We start from the raw sequence: 14272 nt of genomic DNA, 5'->3' as shown, positions 1-14272 counted from the left end.
ACTTGAAAAACATCAGTCCAACACCAACTCTGTCCTACAACTGAATATTAATGGAACAATTTCAAATGATAAGGATGCAATAGCAAAATATTGTTCAAATTTTTATTGCAAACTTTATTCCTCTAGTTATTGCCCTCAAGCTACTCTTACTTTTTAAAATTCCATTGGTATTACTACTCAGCTGAGTAAGGAGGAAAGTCAGCTTTGTGACAGATCAATTTCTTTGATGGAGGTTGCAGAGGCTATAAAACATCTAAAGGTGAACAAATCACCGGGAACTGATGGTCTTACTGCAGAGTTTTACAAACAGTTCTCTGACAGTTTAGCCCCGTTTCTTTTAGGAGCCTTTAAGGAAAGCATGGACAGAGGTGCACTCCCTCCCACTTTATGTCAAAGATTGATCACGCTTATTCCCAAACCGAGGAAGGATCCTTTGTTCTTAGACAACTGGCGACCAATCTCTTTACTAAATAACGATTATAAGATACTAGCACAAGTTCTGGCTAATAGAGTAAAGCCTGTGTTAAATAAAGTTATCGACGAGAGTAAGTCTGGATTCATGCAGAATCGTCATATCTCCAACAACATAAGGTTCATTTTAGACATTATGGATTACCCAGAACTTGTACAGGATGATAGTCTTATTCTTTTTTTAGATTTTTACAAGGCGTTCGATTCCTTAGAGCACGAGTTTATTTTTACTGCCCTGAGCAAATTTGGGTTTGGCCAATCCTTCTGTAATGCTGTTCGTACTCTGTATTCTAATAGTAACAGCTCCATAAAGCTTCCCACCGGTACTTCCCCAAGATTCTCTCTAAAGCGTGGAGTGAGGCAGGGCTGCCCCCTCTCTGTGTATTTATTCCTTCTTTCTGTGCAACTCCTTAATTCACACATTAAACTCAGTTCTTTAAAAGGTCTGATCATAGCTAATAAAGAAATACTAATAAGTCAGTTAGCAGATGATACAGCTCTCTTTCTAAGAGATGTCTCGCAAGTTTCAGTGGTCATCGACATTATACAGTCATTCTCTAAAGCCTCCGGACTTTCACTCAACTTACATAAATGTGAACTGCTACCAGTCAAAAATTGTTCTGCAACTTCAATCCATGGAATACCTGTAAAAAACTCTGTAAGATACCTTGGAATTCAAATAATAAAAAATGAGCAATCCAGATGCTCCAAGAACTTTACTCCTATTATAGACAAAACCTAAAAAATCTTTAACTGTTGGCTTCAACGGGACCTATCGTTAAAAGGAAGGGTTCTGCTTTCAAAAGCTGAGGGTATCTCCCGTCTAACCTATGCTGCACAGTCACTACACTTTGACAATACAACTTGTAAATTAATTAACAAATTGTTATACAATGTCTTATGAAAAAATAAAACCCACTACTTACGTAAATCCATATGATAAGGAGGTTTAAACTTTATTGATTTCGGTGCTCTTAACAACACCTTTAAAATAAACTGGATTTAAAAGTATTTAAAAAATCCCACTTCTATCTGGAATTTTATCTCACATCATATATCTTCTAATTTAGGTGGCCTTAACTTCCTACTGCTCTGCAATTACAGTATTCCCAAAATACCACTAAAACTTTCTCACTTCCATCAACAAATTCTTTTGGCATGGGCACTGATTTACAAACACAACTTCTCCCCGCAAAACTGTTTTATTTGGAATAACTGCAATATTATTTATAAAAATAAAACTATTTTTTAAATAACTGGTTTAATAATGGAATCATCTTGGTTGGCCAGTTATTTGATGAAAAAGGGCTTTTATACAATTACTCTGAATTCCTTAGGAAATACAATATACCAATAACGCCTAGAGAACTCTCAATAGTGTTTGATGCCATCCCATCTGGTCTGTCCATGTTGTTCAGATGCTCACACAGCGCTCCACCATCAGTCAGTCGCCCGGATGTGTTACATTCTTCTCTTGGCAACGTTTGTTTTTCCTCGCATAAGTCGGTGAATAACAAAATAAGAACTCTCTTTCAGGATACAATGATTTCTGTTCCATCAACCATATCTTATTGGGCTAATTTTGTAACAGATATTGAATGGAAAAAAGTTTGGACCTTACCACAAAAATTTCTTTTAACGAACAAAGTTAAAGAGTTTACATTTAATTGATTCACAAGTTTTACCCTACCAAACAATATTTGTCTAAATTTATAGCTGATATAAATGTAAATTGTACCTTTTGTCAAGAGCAACTTGAAACAGCTTCTCATTTGTTCTGGTCATGTAAATTTACAAGTAAATTCTGGAAGGACTTCCACAAGTTTATTAATGACTCTGTTCTCCCTAACTTTCAACTATACTACAAAGATGTTATTTTTGGTATTCATAATTTTAATAAGAAGGACAACGATGCTTTCTTCTTCGTAAATAGGTTTTTATTTTTGGCTATATTTCACATTAACAAAAGCAAAGTCCTTGGCAGAAAACCTGAACTTCTTGTATTAAAAATGGAACTTGAACAATATATAAGGACGATCTCCTCATCAAAAAACACCAAGGCTCTTAAGTCTGTTAATATAAAAGTCTAAAAGTAATAAAGTCTGAAACTATTTCAAAGTTTGTGGACTGTATGTCTGTACGGTTAGAGACCTTTAACCCTGATCCATCTAACACTGAACACTATTCACAACACTTTGATTTACTTTGTAATCAGGTCCTGGACGTGGTTGCCCCTCTCAAACTTTGCAAGTCTCAGCCGAGGAGGGAGCCTTGGCTCTCTGATGTCACACGGGCTTGCAGGCGGGCGTGTAGATCCTCTGAGAGAAAGTGGAAAAAGGATGGCCTACAGGTCTCATGTGAGTTGTTCAGAGCATCTCTGGTTGCTTATCAGGATGCTGTGAGGGCTGCCAGAACGGCCTATTTTGCAGACATCATTGAAACAAACTCCAATAATCCTAAGATCCTCTACAAAACACTAAACTCTGTTCTGGTGTATCAGGAGCCTAGCTTAATGTCTCCTACAGCTGCTGGAAACTCTGAAGCTTTTCATAGATTCTTTGTTGATAAAGTGTCAGGCATAGAGCAGCTATTTCTGGTAACTCTGTTGACCCTGTTCCATCTCCTCCATCACCACCCACCCTGAGCTCCCTCAATACTGTTTCATACTCTGAGCTGAATAAGCTTTTTGCGAGGCAGAAGCCATCTGGCTCTCCACTTGACGTTCTGCCGCCTCGTCTCTGGAAGGCTGCCTTTCCGTGCCTTGGCCCATCACTTGGTCAGATTATCAATGGGAGCCTCAGCACAGGTGTGGTCCCAGCTGCTTTGAAAGCAGCAGTTATCCGGCCAACCCTGAAGAAACCTATCTAAGATATCTATCTGTAAAAAGTATCTACAAAGCTAATATTTACAAGTAAAGTTTAGTTTTATTTGTCATATGCAAGCTAGCACAGGGTCAACATTGCAATGAAATGTGTTTGACGAGCAGCGGTCTCTCAGCAGCATAATACAATAGAAAAAAGAAGAATGTATAATATAGTAAAAGCAAAATATTAGAGTCATGCTAAAAGTAAAAGCTTACTAAATAGATAAGTAAGTATAGATGACTAAATATAAATATATCTAAAAAGTGAGTAGTAACATTAAAATGAAGTAACCAGTGCAGATTAAATTTGACTTGTGGAGCTGCAGGGTAACATCTGTATCCTGTGTTGTGTGTGTTTAAGTGTAATGGTTGAGGTGTTGTATGTATGATTTGGTTTTGCAATACGGCACTCTGTTTATTTTAGTAAGATTTTTAAACCAAGTAAAGTTGGTAAAGAACACATTTCTATTGGCTGCTAAGAAACTGGACTTAAAACAGGCCTGTTGTAGAAACAACTTGGCATAAATGATTCTTCCTTTTTTGTCTTAACCAAAGAAATTCCAGTAATTGAGCAAAAACATTTATTTTTTTACATCACATTTTATAAAATAACAGGACACAAAGTGTCGGGACATTTAAAAAATACTTAAAATAATAAAAGGGGCCAGAGAGCTGCAGAGTGAGTGGAACATTGGGTTGTGAAGGAAGAACAGTTCTCAACAGTGTGATATGAGGGTGTAGAAGGTGAAGCCGGTGCAGGTCCTTCTTCATGTTCACCAGATTCACACTGCAGATCAGGAGCTGCTCTTCCATGTATGGAGTTGAAAAAGAAGGGGAGAAGGTCTTTCCACCTCAGTCCACTTGCTGCGTTGTGTAGCTGATGTTGGAGACACAGGCTGCCATGGTGACCTTTTAACAGATCTAAGAAAAAAATGTAATAAAAGAATGAAACTTAAAAGCTCCCAGACCTCATATCATGATTGCTAATCAGCTATGGCTGTTTTATTGTTTGGATCACAGTGAGTTACACTGATTCTAATATATTTTTATTTCTATTACACATACATACTTTTTAACTGTTATTTTCACATGACTGTTATCAGGCTGTCTTGTTCTGGTTCTCATGATAATAATTCCATGTCTTCCAGTAAGTTATCTTGTGCTTACTTCATCTGTATAATGTCTCTTTACTTTTGGTGAATTGTACTGAGTCCAGAATAAAGGCTACTTGGCTGTACAAGAAACAAACAAGTATTACGTTTTGGAAATATATGAAATGTATTTAGCCTGCTAACTTATCTCAAATACTAATAACTACCGTATTTTCCGGACTATAAATCGCACTTTTTTTCATAGTCTGGCCGGTCCTGCTACTTCCGGAGCGACTTATATAACAAAATATGTAGGCTACACCGCGCTGCTGCGGGCCAACTCCGACCAAGAATGAGTTCCCCTGTCCCGCTGGGAGGGTTTCAAACACCGCCAGCATCTGCTGGAGCCTGTGGCGGGGTGCTGAGGGCCGGTGTTCTGTCCAGTCGCCATACCTTGTCAGACTGGCATACCCGGATTACACAGTATGCCTGTCTGACAGATGTTGTCAGTCAGACAGGCATACTCTGTCAGATCGTCATACCTTTTTTTTTTTTTGACAACGGTATGACATCCTGATGGGTGGTTTTACCTGTCAGATCGTCATACCTTTTTTTTTTTACAACGGTATGACATCCTGATGGGTGGTTTTACCTGTCAGATCGTCATACCTTTTTTTTTTTTACAACGGTATGACATCCTGATGGGTGGTTTTACCTGTCAGATCGTCATACCTTTTTTTTTTTTACAACGGTATGACATCCTGATGGGTGGATTTTACCTGTCAGATCGTCATACCTTTTTTTTTTTTACAACGGTATGACATCCTGATGGGTGGTTTTACCTGTCAGATCGTCATACCTTTTTTTTTTTTACAACGGTATGACATCCTGATGGGTGGTTTTACTCGTCGGATCATCATACTTTCTGTTTTTGACAACGGTATGACATCCTGATGGGTGGTTTTACCTGTCAGATCGTCATACCTTTTTTTTTTAACATTGGTATGACATCCTGATGGGTGGTTTTACCTGTCAGATCGTCATACTTTCTGTTTTTGACAACGGTATGGCATCCTGATGGGTGGTTTAACAGTCGGATCGTCATACTTTCTGTTTTTGACAACGGTATGACATCCTGATGGGTGGTTTTACCTGTCAGATCGTCATACTTTCTGTTTTTGACAACGGTATGGCATCCTGATGGGTGGTTTAACAGTCAGATCGTCATACTTTCTGTTTTTGACAAAGGTATGACATCCTGATGGGTGGTTTTACCTGTCAGATCGTCATACTTTCTGTTTTTGACAACGGTATGACATCCTGATGGGTGGTTTTACCTGTCAGATCGTCATACTTTCTGTTTTTGACAACGGTATGACATCCTGATGGGTGGTTTTACCTGTCAGATCGTCATACTTTCTGTTTTTGACAACGGTATGACATCCTGATGGGTGGTTTTACCTGTCAGATCGTCATACTTTCTGTTTTTGACAAAGGTATGGCATCCTGATGGGTGGTTTTACCTGTCAGATCGTCATACTTTCTGTTTTTGACAAAGGTATGGCATCCTGATGGGTGGTTTAACAGTCGGATCGTCATACTTTCTGTTTTTGACAACGGTATGACATCCTGATGGGTGGTTTTACCTGTCAGATCGTCATACTTTCTGTTTTTGACAACGGTATGACATCCTGATGGGTGGTTTAACAGTCGGATCGTCATACTTTCTGTTTTTGACAACGGTATGGCACCCTGATGGGTGGGTTGTTCAGTCAGATGTCATACCTTTTGTTTTTGACAACAGTATGACATCCTCGATGCTCAATGCATTTTTTTTAGAATTAGGTGAAAATAAATTTGCGATACACATTCATCAGTACATTTTTTTTCCAATGAAGCTCACCAAGTTGGTGCAATGGCAAAAGAAAGCAGAATAGTTGATTCACTGATTCCTGTTATAAAGAGCAGTCTCCATTTGAATAAAAAACTGAACATGAAGAACTTAAGTTATAAGAAAGGGAATACAAACTTTATTTCCAAGTAAAACACACACACACACACACACACACACACACACACTTATTGCAATTCACACTTTTTACATTTGAAAAGGTCAACAAAATGGGTGGCACACTCTTTGTGAGTCCATCTTGGACAGAAGTCGCACTGTATCTATGAGGCAGAATGGAAAAAAATTAGTTATAAGTTCATGTTTAAAGCATTGGAAGTATAAAATTCTATGGCTGTGTTTTTACCATTTCAATGACGTCCTTGCATGTGTCATAGTGCAACATGTTGCATGAAACACAGTAGTCTTCCACCTTATCTGTAATATAAAGATAGACAAATGAGAATTTCTTTGAACACAATCAGACTAAATATAGCTAGGTAAATGTAGCAGGATGGTCTCACCCACACCTGATTTCAATGAATTGTCTAATTATCAGCAAAGGGTATTGTGTTTGCCCCTTGGCACATGCTCCTTCTTGCTGCCACTGCTTCCAGGTCACCCATGACTGTGCTGAGTCTTCATGTCTGTTTTCACTGACTACATGAAGGGCAAGTTGTTCATGCCTCTGGTAGGCTAGGGTTTTCCCCCCATTACCAGGGCTTCATGATTTAAAAGTGCCAAACTGTTCTGCTTCAACCCAACTGTCTAGCTTGAATTTTAACTAAAAAAATTGCTCGTTTTGAATAATGTGTAGTAATCGTGACACTTACCATGTCCTCATTTAACACATCCATATACCATACCTGTAATACAATATTCTATTACATCTCAAAATGTATCCTTTGTGCATGCACAAACTAAGTCTTGTCTGCCATACACCATGTCCAAACATCTTAGCTTAATCCCAGAGGGTTAAAGAGACAATATTAAAAAATAAGAATGTGTAAATGACAGAAAATGTATGCTATATGTATTTTTCACCTTTGCATTGCAGCAGTTTTGTTGCAATGTCCATCCTGTCCTGGAACATTTGAGCAGGTGCAGTGCTAACAGACTGCAGATCTCCCACCTGCAAGAAGCTTTCTGCAAACTACACAAAAATTGTATCTTAAATTTCAAATCTTATTTACAAAAATTATTGCATTTGTATTCTTGGTACCCTCAAAATCAAGACCCCGCAACTGCTGGCATCGGGCTGCAGGCCATGCGGCAGAGTTTTGACCTTCCAGTTGCCCTGTCTGGCATCTTTGGCTCTCAAGAAATTCCTATGTAGTAGCATAAAAACTTGAATTAGTGACATTGTTAGCACAATAAAAGCAACTTAGGAACCGACTTATGGTGACCCGATTCACACTACCTCCAATTACGGAGAATTCTTCTTTGGTAAATCCTCTCATGGCCAAGGGGGTCAATCACAATAACCTCCTTGTGATCCATCCTGACAAGCTGTTCATTAAGTATGACATCTGTTACTTTTTAAAAGTATCCACATGAATATTGATTGATGTAGTTCTGGGAACAAAGATAACATACCACTAAAATCCAATGACCACCGACATTTACAGGGCACAACCAAATCGAGGCTTCTGGGAACGCCATCTTTATAAATGACAAAAAACATTGTTAGTTTTGATTAATTTTTACTTAGACAGGAGTATAGCATAGCAAATACTTACTTTTTGAAAAACCCTGTGCTGCCCTAGATGAAATAAAGATGATCCAATTACTGCATCCATGCGGTATATTGGTATCTGAAATAAAACATAATTGTGTATGATTTAATCATTACAAAATGCAAATAATGGATATATATTTTATGAACAAAATATCTATACCTTGCCTTTTTCCACAATGAGGTGGAGATAAGCATCTAGGATCTTTTAAAAAAATAGCAGCTTTAAATTATTTTCTAGATCCACAGCATTGGAAAAATGTGTATTTCCAAGAGAAAGTAGTCTTACTTCATCTGACAGCCACCCATGTCCACATAGTGTACGAAAAGATGTATCATACAGTTTGTATGGACCAACCAGGGCTTCTATTTGGCCAGAGTCTTTCAAAGACCAAAGTTTAAGTACTGCAAAAAAAAAAAAAAAGGTAAATATATATATATATATGTATGTATATGTACGTATATATATATATATATATATATATATGTATATATATACATACATATATATATATATACATTCACACACACATTTTTTAGGAACAAAGGGAATTTGTGAGCAGTAGCAGGCAGTAAACAAACATGCAGTGAACGAACATGCAAATAACTGACCAACCGGTCTGAACCAATGGCCAACAGGGCCAAAAACTTTTTTTGGTTTGCGGTACTACTGCACCTTGCCGCTGCAATGTTTTCTGGGACATCATGGGAGGGGGCGAAGGAGATGTCTTGAAAGGGAGTGAGGGCGGAGTCTTGGGACGGGGTGAGGGAGATGTGCAAAGAGGTGGTGAGGGAGTTGTCTTGGAATGGGGCGAGGGAGACATGCTCAGAGGGGGTGAGGGAGATGTCTTGGGAGGGGGTGAAGGAACCCTCCAGGGAGAGAACGAGGGAGACATGTTTGAAGGGGGTGAGGGTGATGTCTCAGGAGGGGGCGAGGGAGATATTATGTGAGGGTGTGAGGGAGACATCCTGGGAGGGGGCGAGGGAGACATGCTCAGAGGGGGTGAGGGAGATGTCTTGGGAGGGGGTGAAGGAACCCTCCAGGGAGAGAACGAGGGAGACATGTTTGAAGGGGGTGAGGGTGATGGCTCAGGAGGGGGCGAGGGAGATATTGTGTAAGGGTGTGAGGGAGACATCCTGGGAGGGGGCGAGGGAGACATGCTCAGAGGGGGTGAGGGAGATGTCACGGGAGGGGGTGAAGGAACCCTCCAGGGAGAGAACGAGGGAGACATGTTTGAAGGGGGTGAGGGTGATGGCTCAGGAGGGGGCGAGGGAGATATTGTGTAAGGGTATGAGGGAGACATCCTGGGAGGGGGCGAGGGAGACATGCTCAGAGGGGGTGAGGGAGATGTCACGGGAGGGGGTGAAGGAACCCTCCAGGGAGAGAACGAGGGAGACATGTTTAAAGGGGGTGAGGGTGATGTCTCAGGAGGGGGCGAGGGAGACATGCTCAGAGGGGGTGAGGGAGATGTCTTGGGAGGGGGCGAGGGAGACAACTTGGAAAAGGGAGGAATCACCTTGTCGGAGTGCTGATTTTGAGTTTTCCCCACCAGATGTGTTTTGCCCACGTACTTAATAACTGACTCCCTCTCTTGATTCTCACTTGATTCAAGTTTTTGAATTTTTGTTGGTGGTTCATCTGGCCCAGCTTCCTTGTGTCTCACATTGCCTCTTTTGTAGGGCTTTAGGTGAGTGATGCTGTGCTTTGTTTTCAAGTGTTTCCCTGTCATAGTTGTCAGCATAGCAGTCTTGCCCAAGAGTTGCTGGATTGTGTATGGGCCAGAATAGTCACGCTCCATCCTGGCTCCTTTTCTACTTCTTTTTCTTACATTGTACAACAGCACCTCATCCCCTTCTTTGAATGTAAAATGTTTGTATTTTTTGTTTGCCCTATTTGCATATGCTTCCTTCATTTTCTGTTGAGCCACTTCCACATTTTCTTTTACCTTCTCATCTCGGTCCTTTTGTACTTTTTCTTACTCATTTACATATTCGCTGTATTCCATTGGAAGGATAATAGATGACAGCTACATTGCAAAAACAGATCATGTTTTTGCAATACAAATGTTACGCATTTAGACACTGTTATAAAAACATTACTGTTAAAAGATTCTATGTCTGAAAACGATTACAAGTATTTACAAAATCAGCATGTATATTAATATGTTAGTACAAAGGAAGATTCCAACATAACTCATGACAGGCAGACTCTTACCGGCATTTCAACAGGAAGTTCACATGGGAACCTTGCCTCTCTTCCATACATTAGGTAGAATGGTGAGAATTTTGTTGTGGTGTGCATTTTGGACCTCAGTGAAAACAAAGTGGCATCTAGATACAGATCCCAATCATCCTGCCTTTCATTAACAACTTTTCTGAGGGCCCTAGAAAAAAAGAGTTTCATGCTTCAATAAGAAATACTTGAATTTCAATACATCTTTAAAATATTTATTCTCATTTTCTAGTCACAAAGCCATAGATGAATGAATACATGCAAATTATTTTAACTCAGTGAAGTCTGAGACCTAACTTTACAAAGTACAAATACAGGACATGTTAAGCTGTGGCAAGGTGGTGAAACAAGGGCCCGGGCGGGATTCGATCCCGAGTCTCCCGGGTGAGAGTCATGCATGCTAACCAGTCAGCCAAAGGGAGATCCGTTTGGCTGACTGGTTAGCATGCATGACTCTCACCCGGGAGACTCGGGATCGAATACCGCCCGGGCCCTCGTTTCTCAACCTTGCTTCAAAGCAATTGTCAAAAGAAGTTAAAACAAGACACTGCTGTAATTGTTTTCTCACCGTTTAATGTTGTCATTTGTTTTTTCATCCAATCCATTAGTCTGCGGGTGATATGCTGCTGTCACACTCCTCTCAACTGAAAGGAGCTCACATAGTTTGCTGTTGATCTAAAAAAAAACAATGAGGCACATTATAATTAGTTATTTTACAGATTTGACTGTTAGGCCAATTAAAAATTTATATTAAACATAACTTACTTGATTCACAAACTCTCGCCCTTGGTCTGTAAGAATGCGCAGAGGACAGCCATGCCGATAAAAAATCGTGCATAAATTTTGGGAGACTTCCTCTGCAGACTTGGTTTTCAGAGGGAAAGCCTCCACTCACTTTGAAAAATAATCCGTGGCTGTCAATATGTACTTGTAGCCAGAAGGGGTCTGGGGAAGCGGACCTGTCAGATCCATTCCGACCAGCTCCCACACACCAGATACCTGTTGGTGATAGATTAAATGTTTATGAACAGAAGTAACATAGAAGTAATAAAGTAACAGAATTACAATGGACAGTCACCTTGATGCAATCCAGTGTTTCGACTACCTTCAGTGGAGGTCCAACTCTTTGGCAATGGTCACATTCAGACAGCTAGAAAATGTATTTTGTTTTATGAAATTTATAAATATTGTATATTAGAGATTGCTAACAATGAGGTAACATACCATTTCTCAATGTCTGCAGTCATACCATGCCAATAAAATTTCGAACACAATGATTTGCGAGTTTTCACAATGCCACTGTGTCCTCCCATTTTTGAAGAATGGATTTCCCTAAAGTTGGTCCAAGCCTCCTCTTTTGATTTAATGGCTTTTCGCCTAGGCAAGGGTCCAAAGAATAGACCCCCAGCTTTATTGAAAGAATTTACACATTAGTCATATGGCGTATTATCAGAAAATGTGATGTATGCTTAAATCTTAACAACTTACCATGAATGCTGAATTTAGAGGCATATTTCCTTAGGCTTTGCCTTTGTCCTTTGGTGTAGTGCAGCGGATAGGAACCCTTGGTAAGGAGATTAAATATCTCATCCCATCTGCCTTCCATTTTACTGTAAAAAATGAAAACAAGGAAGTAATTTGAAAATTAAAACTTCTGATTTAAAAAAATAATTATACAGTCAATTATGTTCATATACACTGAAAACAACCGCATGTTGAGGAAGTAAATTATTATAAATATGACGAGGCAGCATTCAAACAATTTTTTACTTCTAAAATGTTTCTTATCTCAAGACTGAAGATATTTATTTGCCATTTGCACACGGATCAACAGTCCCTGCACATTGGAATTCAGTGTTGTATGTGCACATAGTCCATGGAAGGAAGTGTTATTCCTATGATCCTCTCTGCAGACTTTATGACTCTTTGTAGAGCTTTCCTCTCTGTCTGTGAGGTATTTCCATACTTATACCATTCTTATCTGTGTGCTTCCTTACAAAATTATGATTTACGGGTAGATACATAAAAGAAATATGGTTTTTAACATGTTTCACTTTAACAGAGACAAATCTTTTTATGTGTTGGTTTATATCTAGATATTTTTCTGCTTCCTGGTTTGTAGTTTTGAATCACATTCCTGCGTTTTTAAACAAGTAGCAAAATAGTTTAAGCAAGCAGAAATAAAGTATAAAAAACTCACTAACATAGTAGTCAGACATGTTATTTAATCATATTTCTAGTCAAAAACAAAACTTTTTCAGGAGGAACACGGAATTAGAAACATGTTCATATTATATGAATCTATTAAAATAGCCCCTTTCGTCTTTAAAATGCTGACTTTAATTTCCTCACGGACTGTATAATTGTTGGTCTTGTATTGTTTTTTTTTTTTACTTCTTGTTACTATTAATATGTTTCATAGCCGTTACATGACGTTCAGGCATCAAAGCTTAGTTGTTTCATCAGCGATTAAATTACGTGCAGAAATTGGCAGTCAAAAAAATTCACTGCACACTGAAAACTGTGACTAAAGTACAAAATATATCAAATAATGTGTTAACATTAAAGAATATAAATGAATTACTTACATTTTAGTCGTAGTTTCACTTTTTCGCCGATCTTTTCTAGTCCGTATGCTCATCTGACGCCTCTGTAGAACGTACCGGAGTTGTCGAGTAATGCGCATGCGCGCACATGCGCATTATCTGCAAGTATGCTCCTCTGACAGGTATGCTGTTCTGACACAACACCGGCTCCAGCCCAGGAATGAGCTCTCCTCGCCCGCCGGGAGGGTTTGAAACACCGCCATCCTCTCCTCTGCTGGAGACCATGGCGCGCTGCTGCGCCCGCATTGTTCATTCAGTGCTTGTCTTGCAATGTGAAACGCTTGGTCTCAGATTTTGTAAGAAAAATAATAAAATGTCCCCCCAAAATACGACTTTAATATATTTTTTCTTCTTCATTATACATTTAATGGCTGGTGCGACTCAGGAGCGACTTATAGCCCGGAAAATACGGTACTGAAAACTTGCTCAAAGCAAAATATGTTTTCATTACGGAAATAAATTATAAACTTACCGATTTAATACTTTTTTAATCAAGGTACTTTTCACGAAAAAGTACCGAAAACCTCCACCTAAACTTTGTGTGAGGTTCAGGTCAATGGGTGTTCCACAGTTAGCTCCGGTTGGGTTGAAGCTAGGTGGCTACATCCGTTTTCAAAACAAAAAAAAACCAGGTGATGGGCCGGTCTCCAGTCAAAATGCCCGGGCTGAATATTTGTCCCAGTCCAGTCCTGTGAGCGCTAAACGTTATTTTGCCCTTGCTGTGCGGAATGGTAGGGAAAAACATTTCAAACACGGAACCGAGTCTGGTTACCGAACTGAGCAGAATTCTGATGACGTCACACCGATGCGCGAAGGTGCGGGTTCCAACCCACAGGAGAGGAGGGAGACAGGAGGTAAAGAGCGAGTGGATCACAGGGACTGAACTGATGTTTGAGCAAAACTGCAGTAAAAATGGCTGTTTGTCCTCATTATCTAAAGTGTACCCCCCTGCTAATTCGTTACTTTCCACCTCTGCTTTTTATTATTTTTGCAAAATGCAGGACCAGAGCGAATACGTTTGGTTAGAAAAATGAGACAGTCCAAATGTTAATAGGGACACTAATAGCTTACTGCTATTATGGACCAGTCTGAAGTCGGCATAAAAAGCGTTGGTGTGACTTATCTGGAGAGTGTAGATGACCAAAATGAGACAATTCTGAAGAAATACAAACCATAAATGTGAGACAAAGGCCTCAACATAAAAAGAAGTCTGCATCCAAAGAGGTGCAACAATTATTCATGATGAGACATAAAATAAATTAAAACGTTTGAAAATATAAAACAATTATGTTGCATAGCCTAAATTAGCAAATGCTGCATGCAGAATCATAGGGAAACAATAAATTGTGATTATCTTTTTTTAAAACAGATGATAAATGACAAAA

The 14272-nt window shown here is 39.3% G+C and overlaps 1 protein-coding gene across 1 annotated transcript; it reads right to left on the bottom strand.

The window, feature by feature from the left end:
* Positions 1-8584: 8584 nt before the first annotated feature.
* LOC139071698 (uncharacterized) lies at positions 8585-13800 on the bottom strand. Its single transcript, XM_070554568.1, has 7 exons — positions 12870-13800; positions 11770-11891; positions 11506-11689; positions 11360-11431; positions 11047-11280; positions 10850-10956; positions 8585-10432 (listed from the first exon to the last, which is right to left on the bottom strand). The coding sequence occupies exon 7, from the start codon at positions 9959-9961 to the stop codon at positions 8585-8587; it is 1377 nt and encodes a 458-aa protein (XP_070410669.1). The 5' UTR covers positions 9962-10432; positions 10850-10956; positions 11047-11280; positions 11360-11431; positions 11506-11689; positions 11770-11891; positions 12870-13800.
* Between the last annotated feature and the right edge of the window lie 472 nt (positions 13801-14272).

The sequence above is a fragment of the Nothobranchius furzeri genome, chromosome 9 (assembly GCF_043380555.1).
Source record: "Nothobranchius furzeri strain GRZ-AD chromosome 9, NfurGRZ-RIMD1, whole genome shotgun sequence".
NCBI lineage: Eukaryota > Metazoa > Chordata > Actinopteri > Cyprinodontiformes > Nothobranchiidae > Nothobranchius > Nothobranchius furzeri.
The sequence above is the reverse complement of the archived record's forward strand: the minus strand, read 5'-3'. Positions and strand labels throughout refer to the sequence as shown.

What these genes read in the sequence shown, in the direction of transcription:
- LOC139071698 (XM_070554568.1), bottom strand. Translation starts at nt 9,961, where the DNA reads ATGAAGGAAGCATATGCAAATAGGGCAAACAAAAAATACAAACATTTT.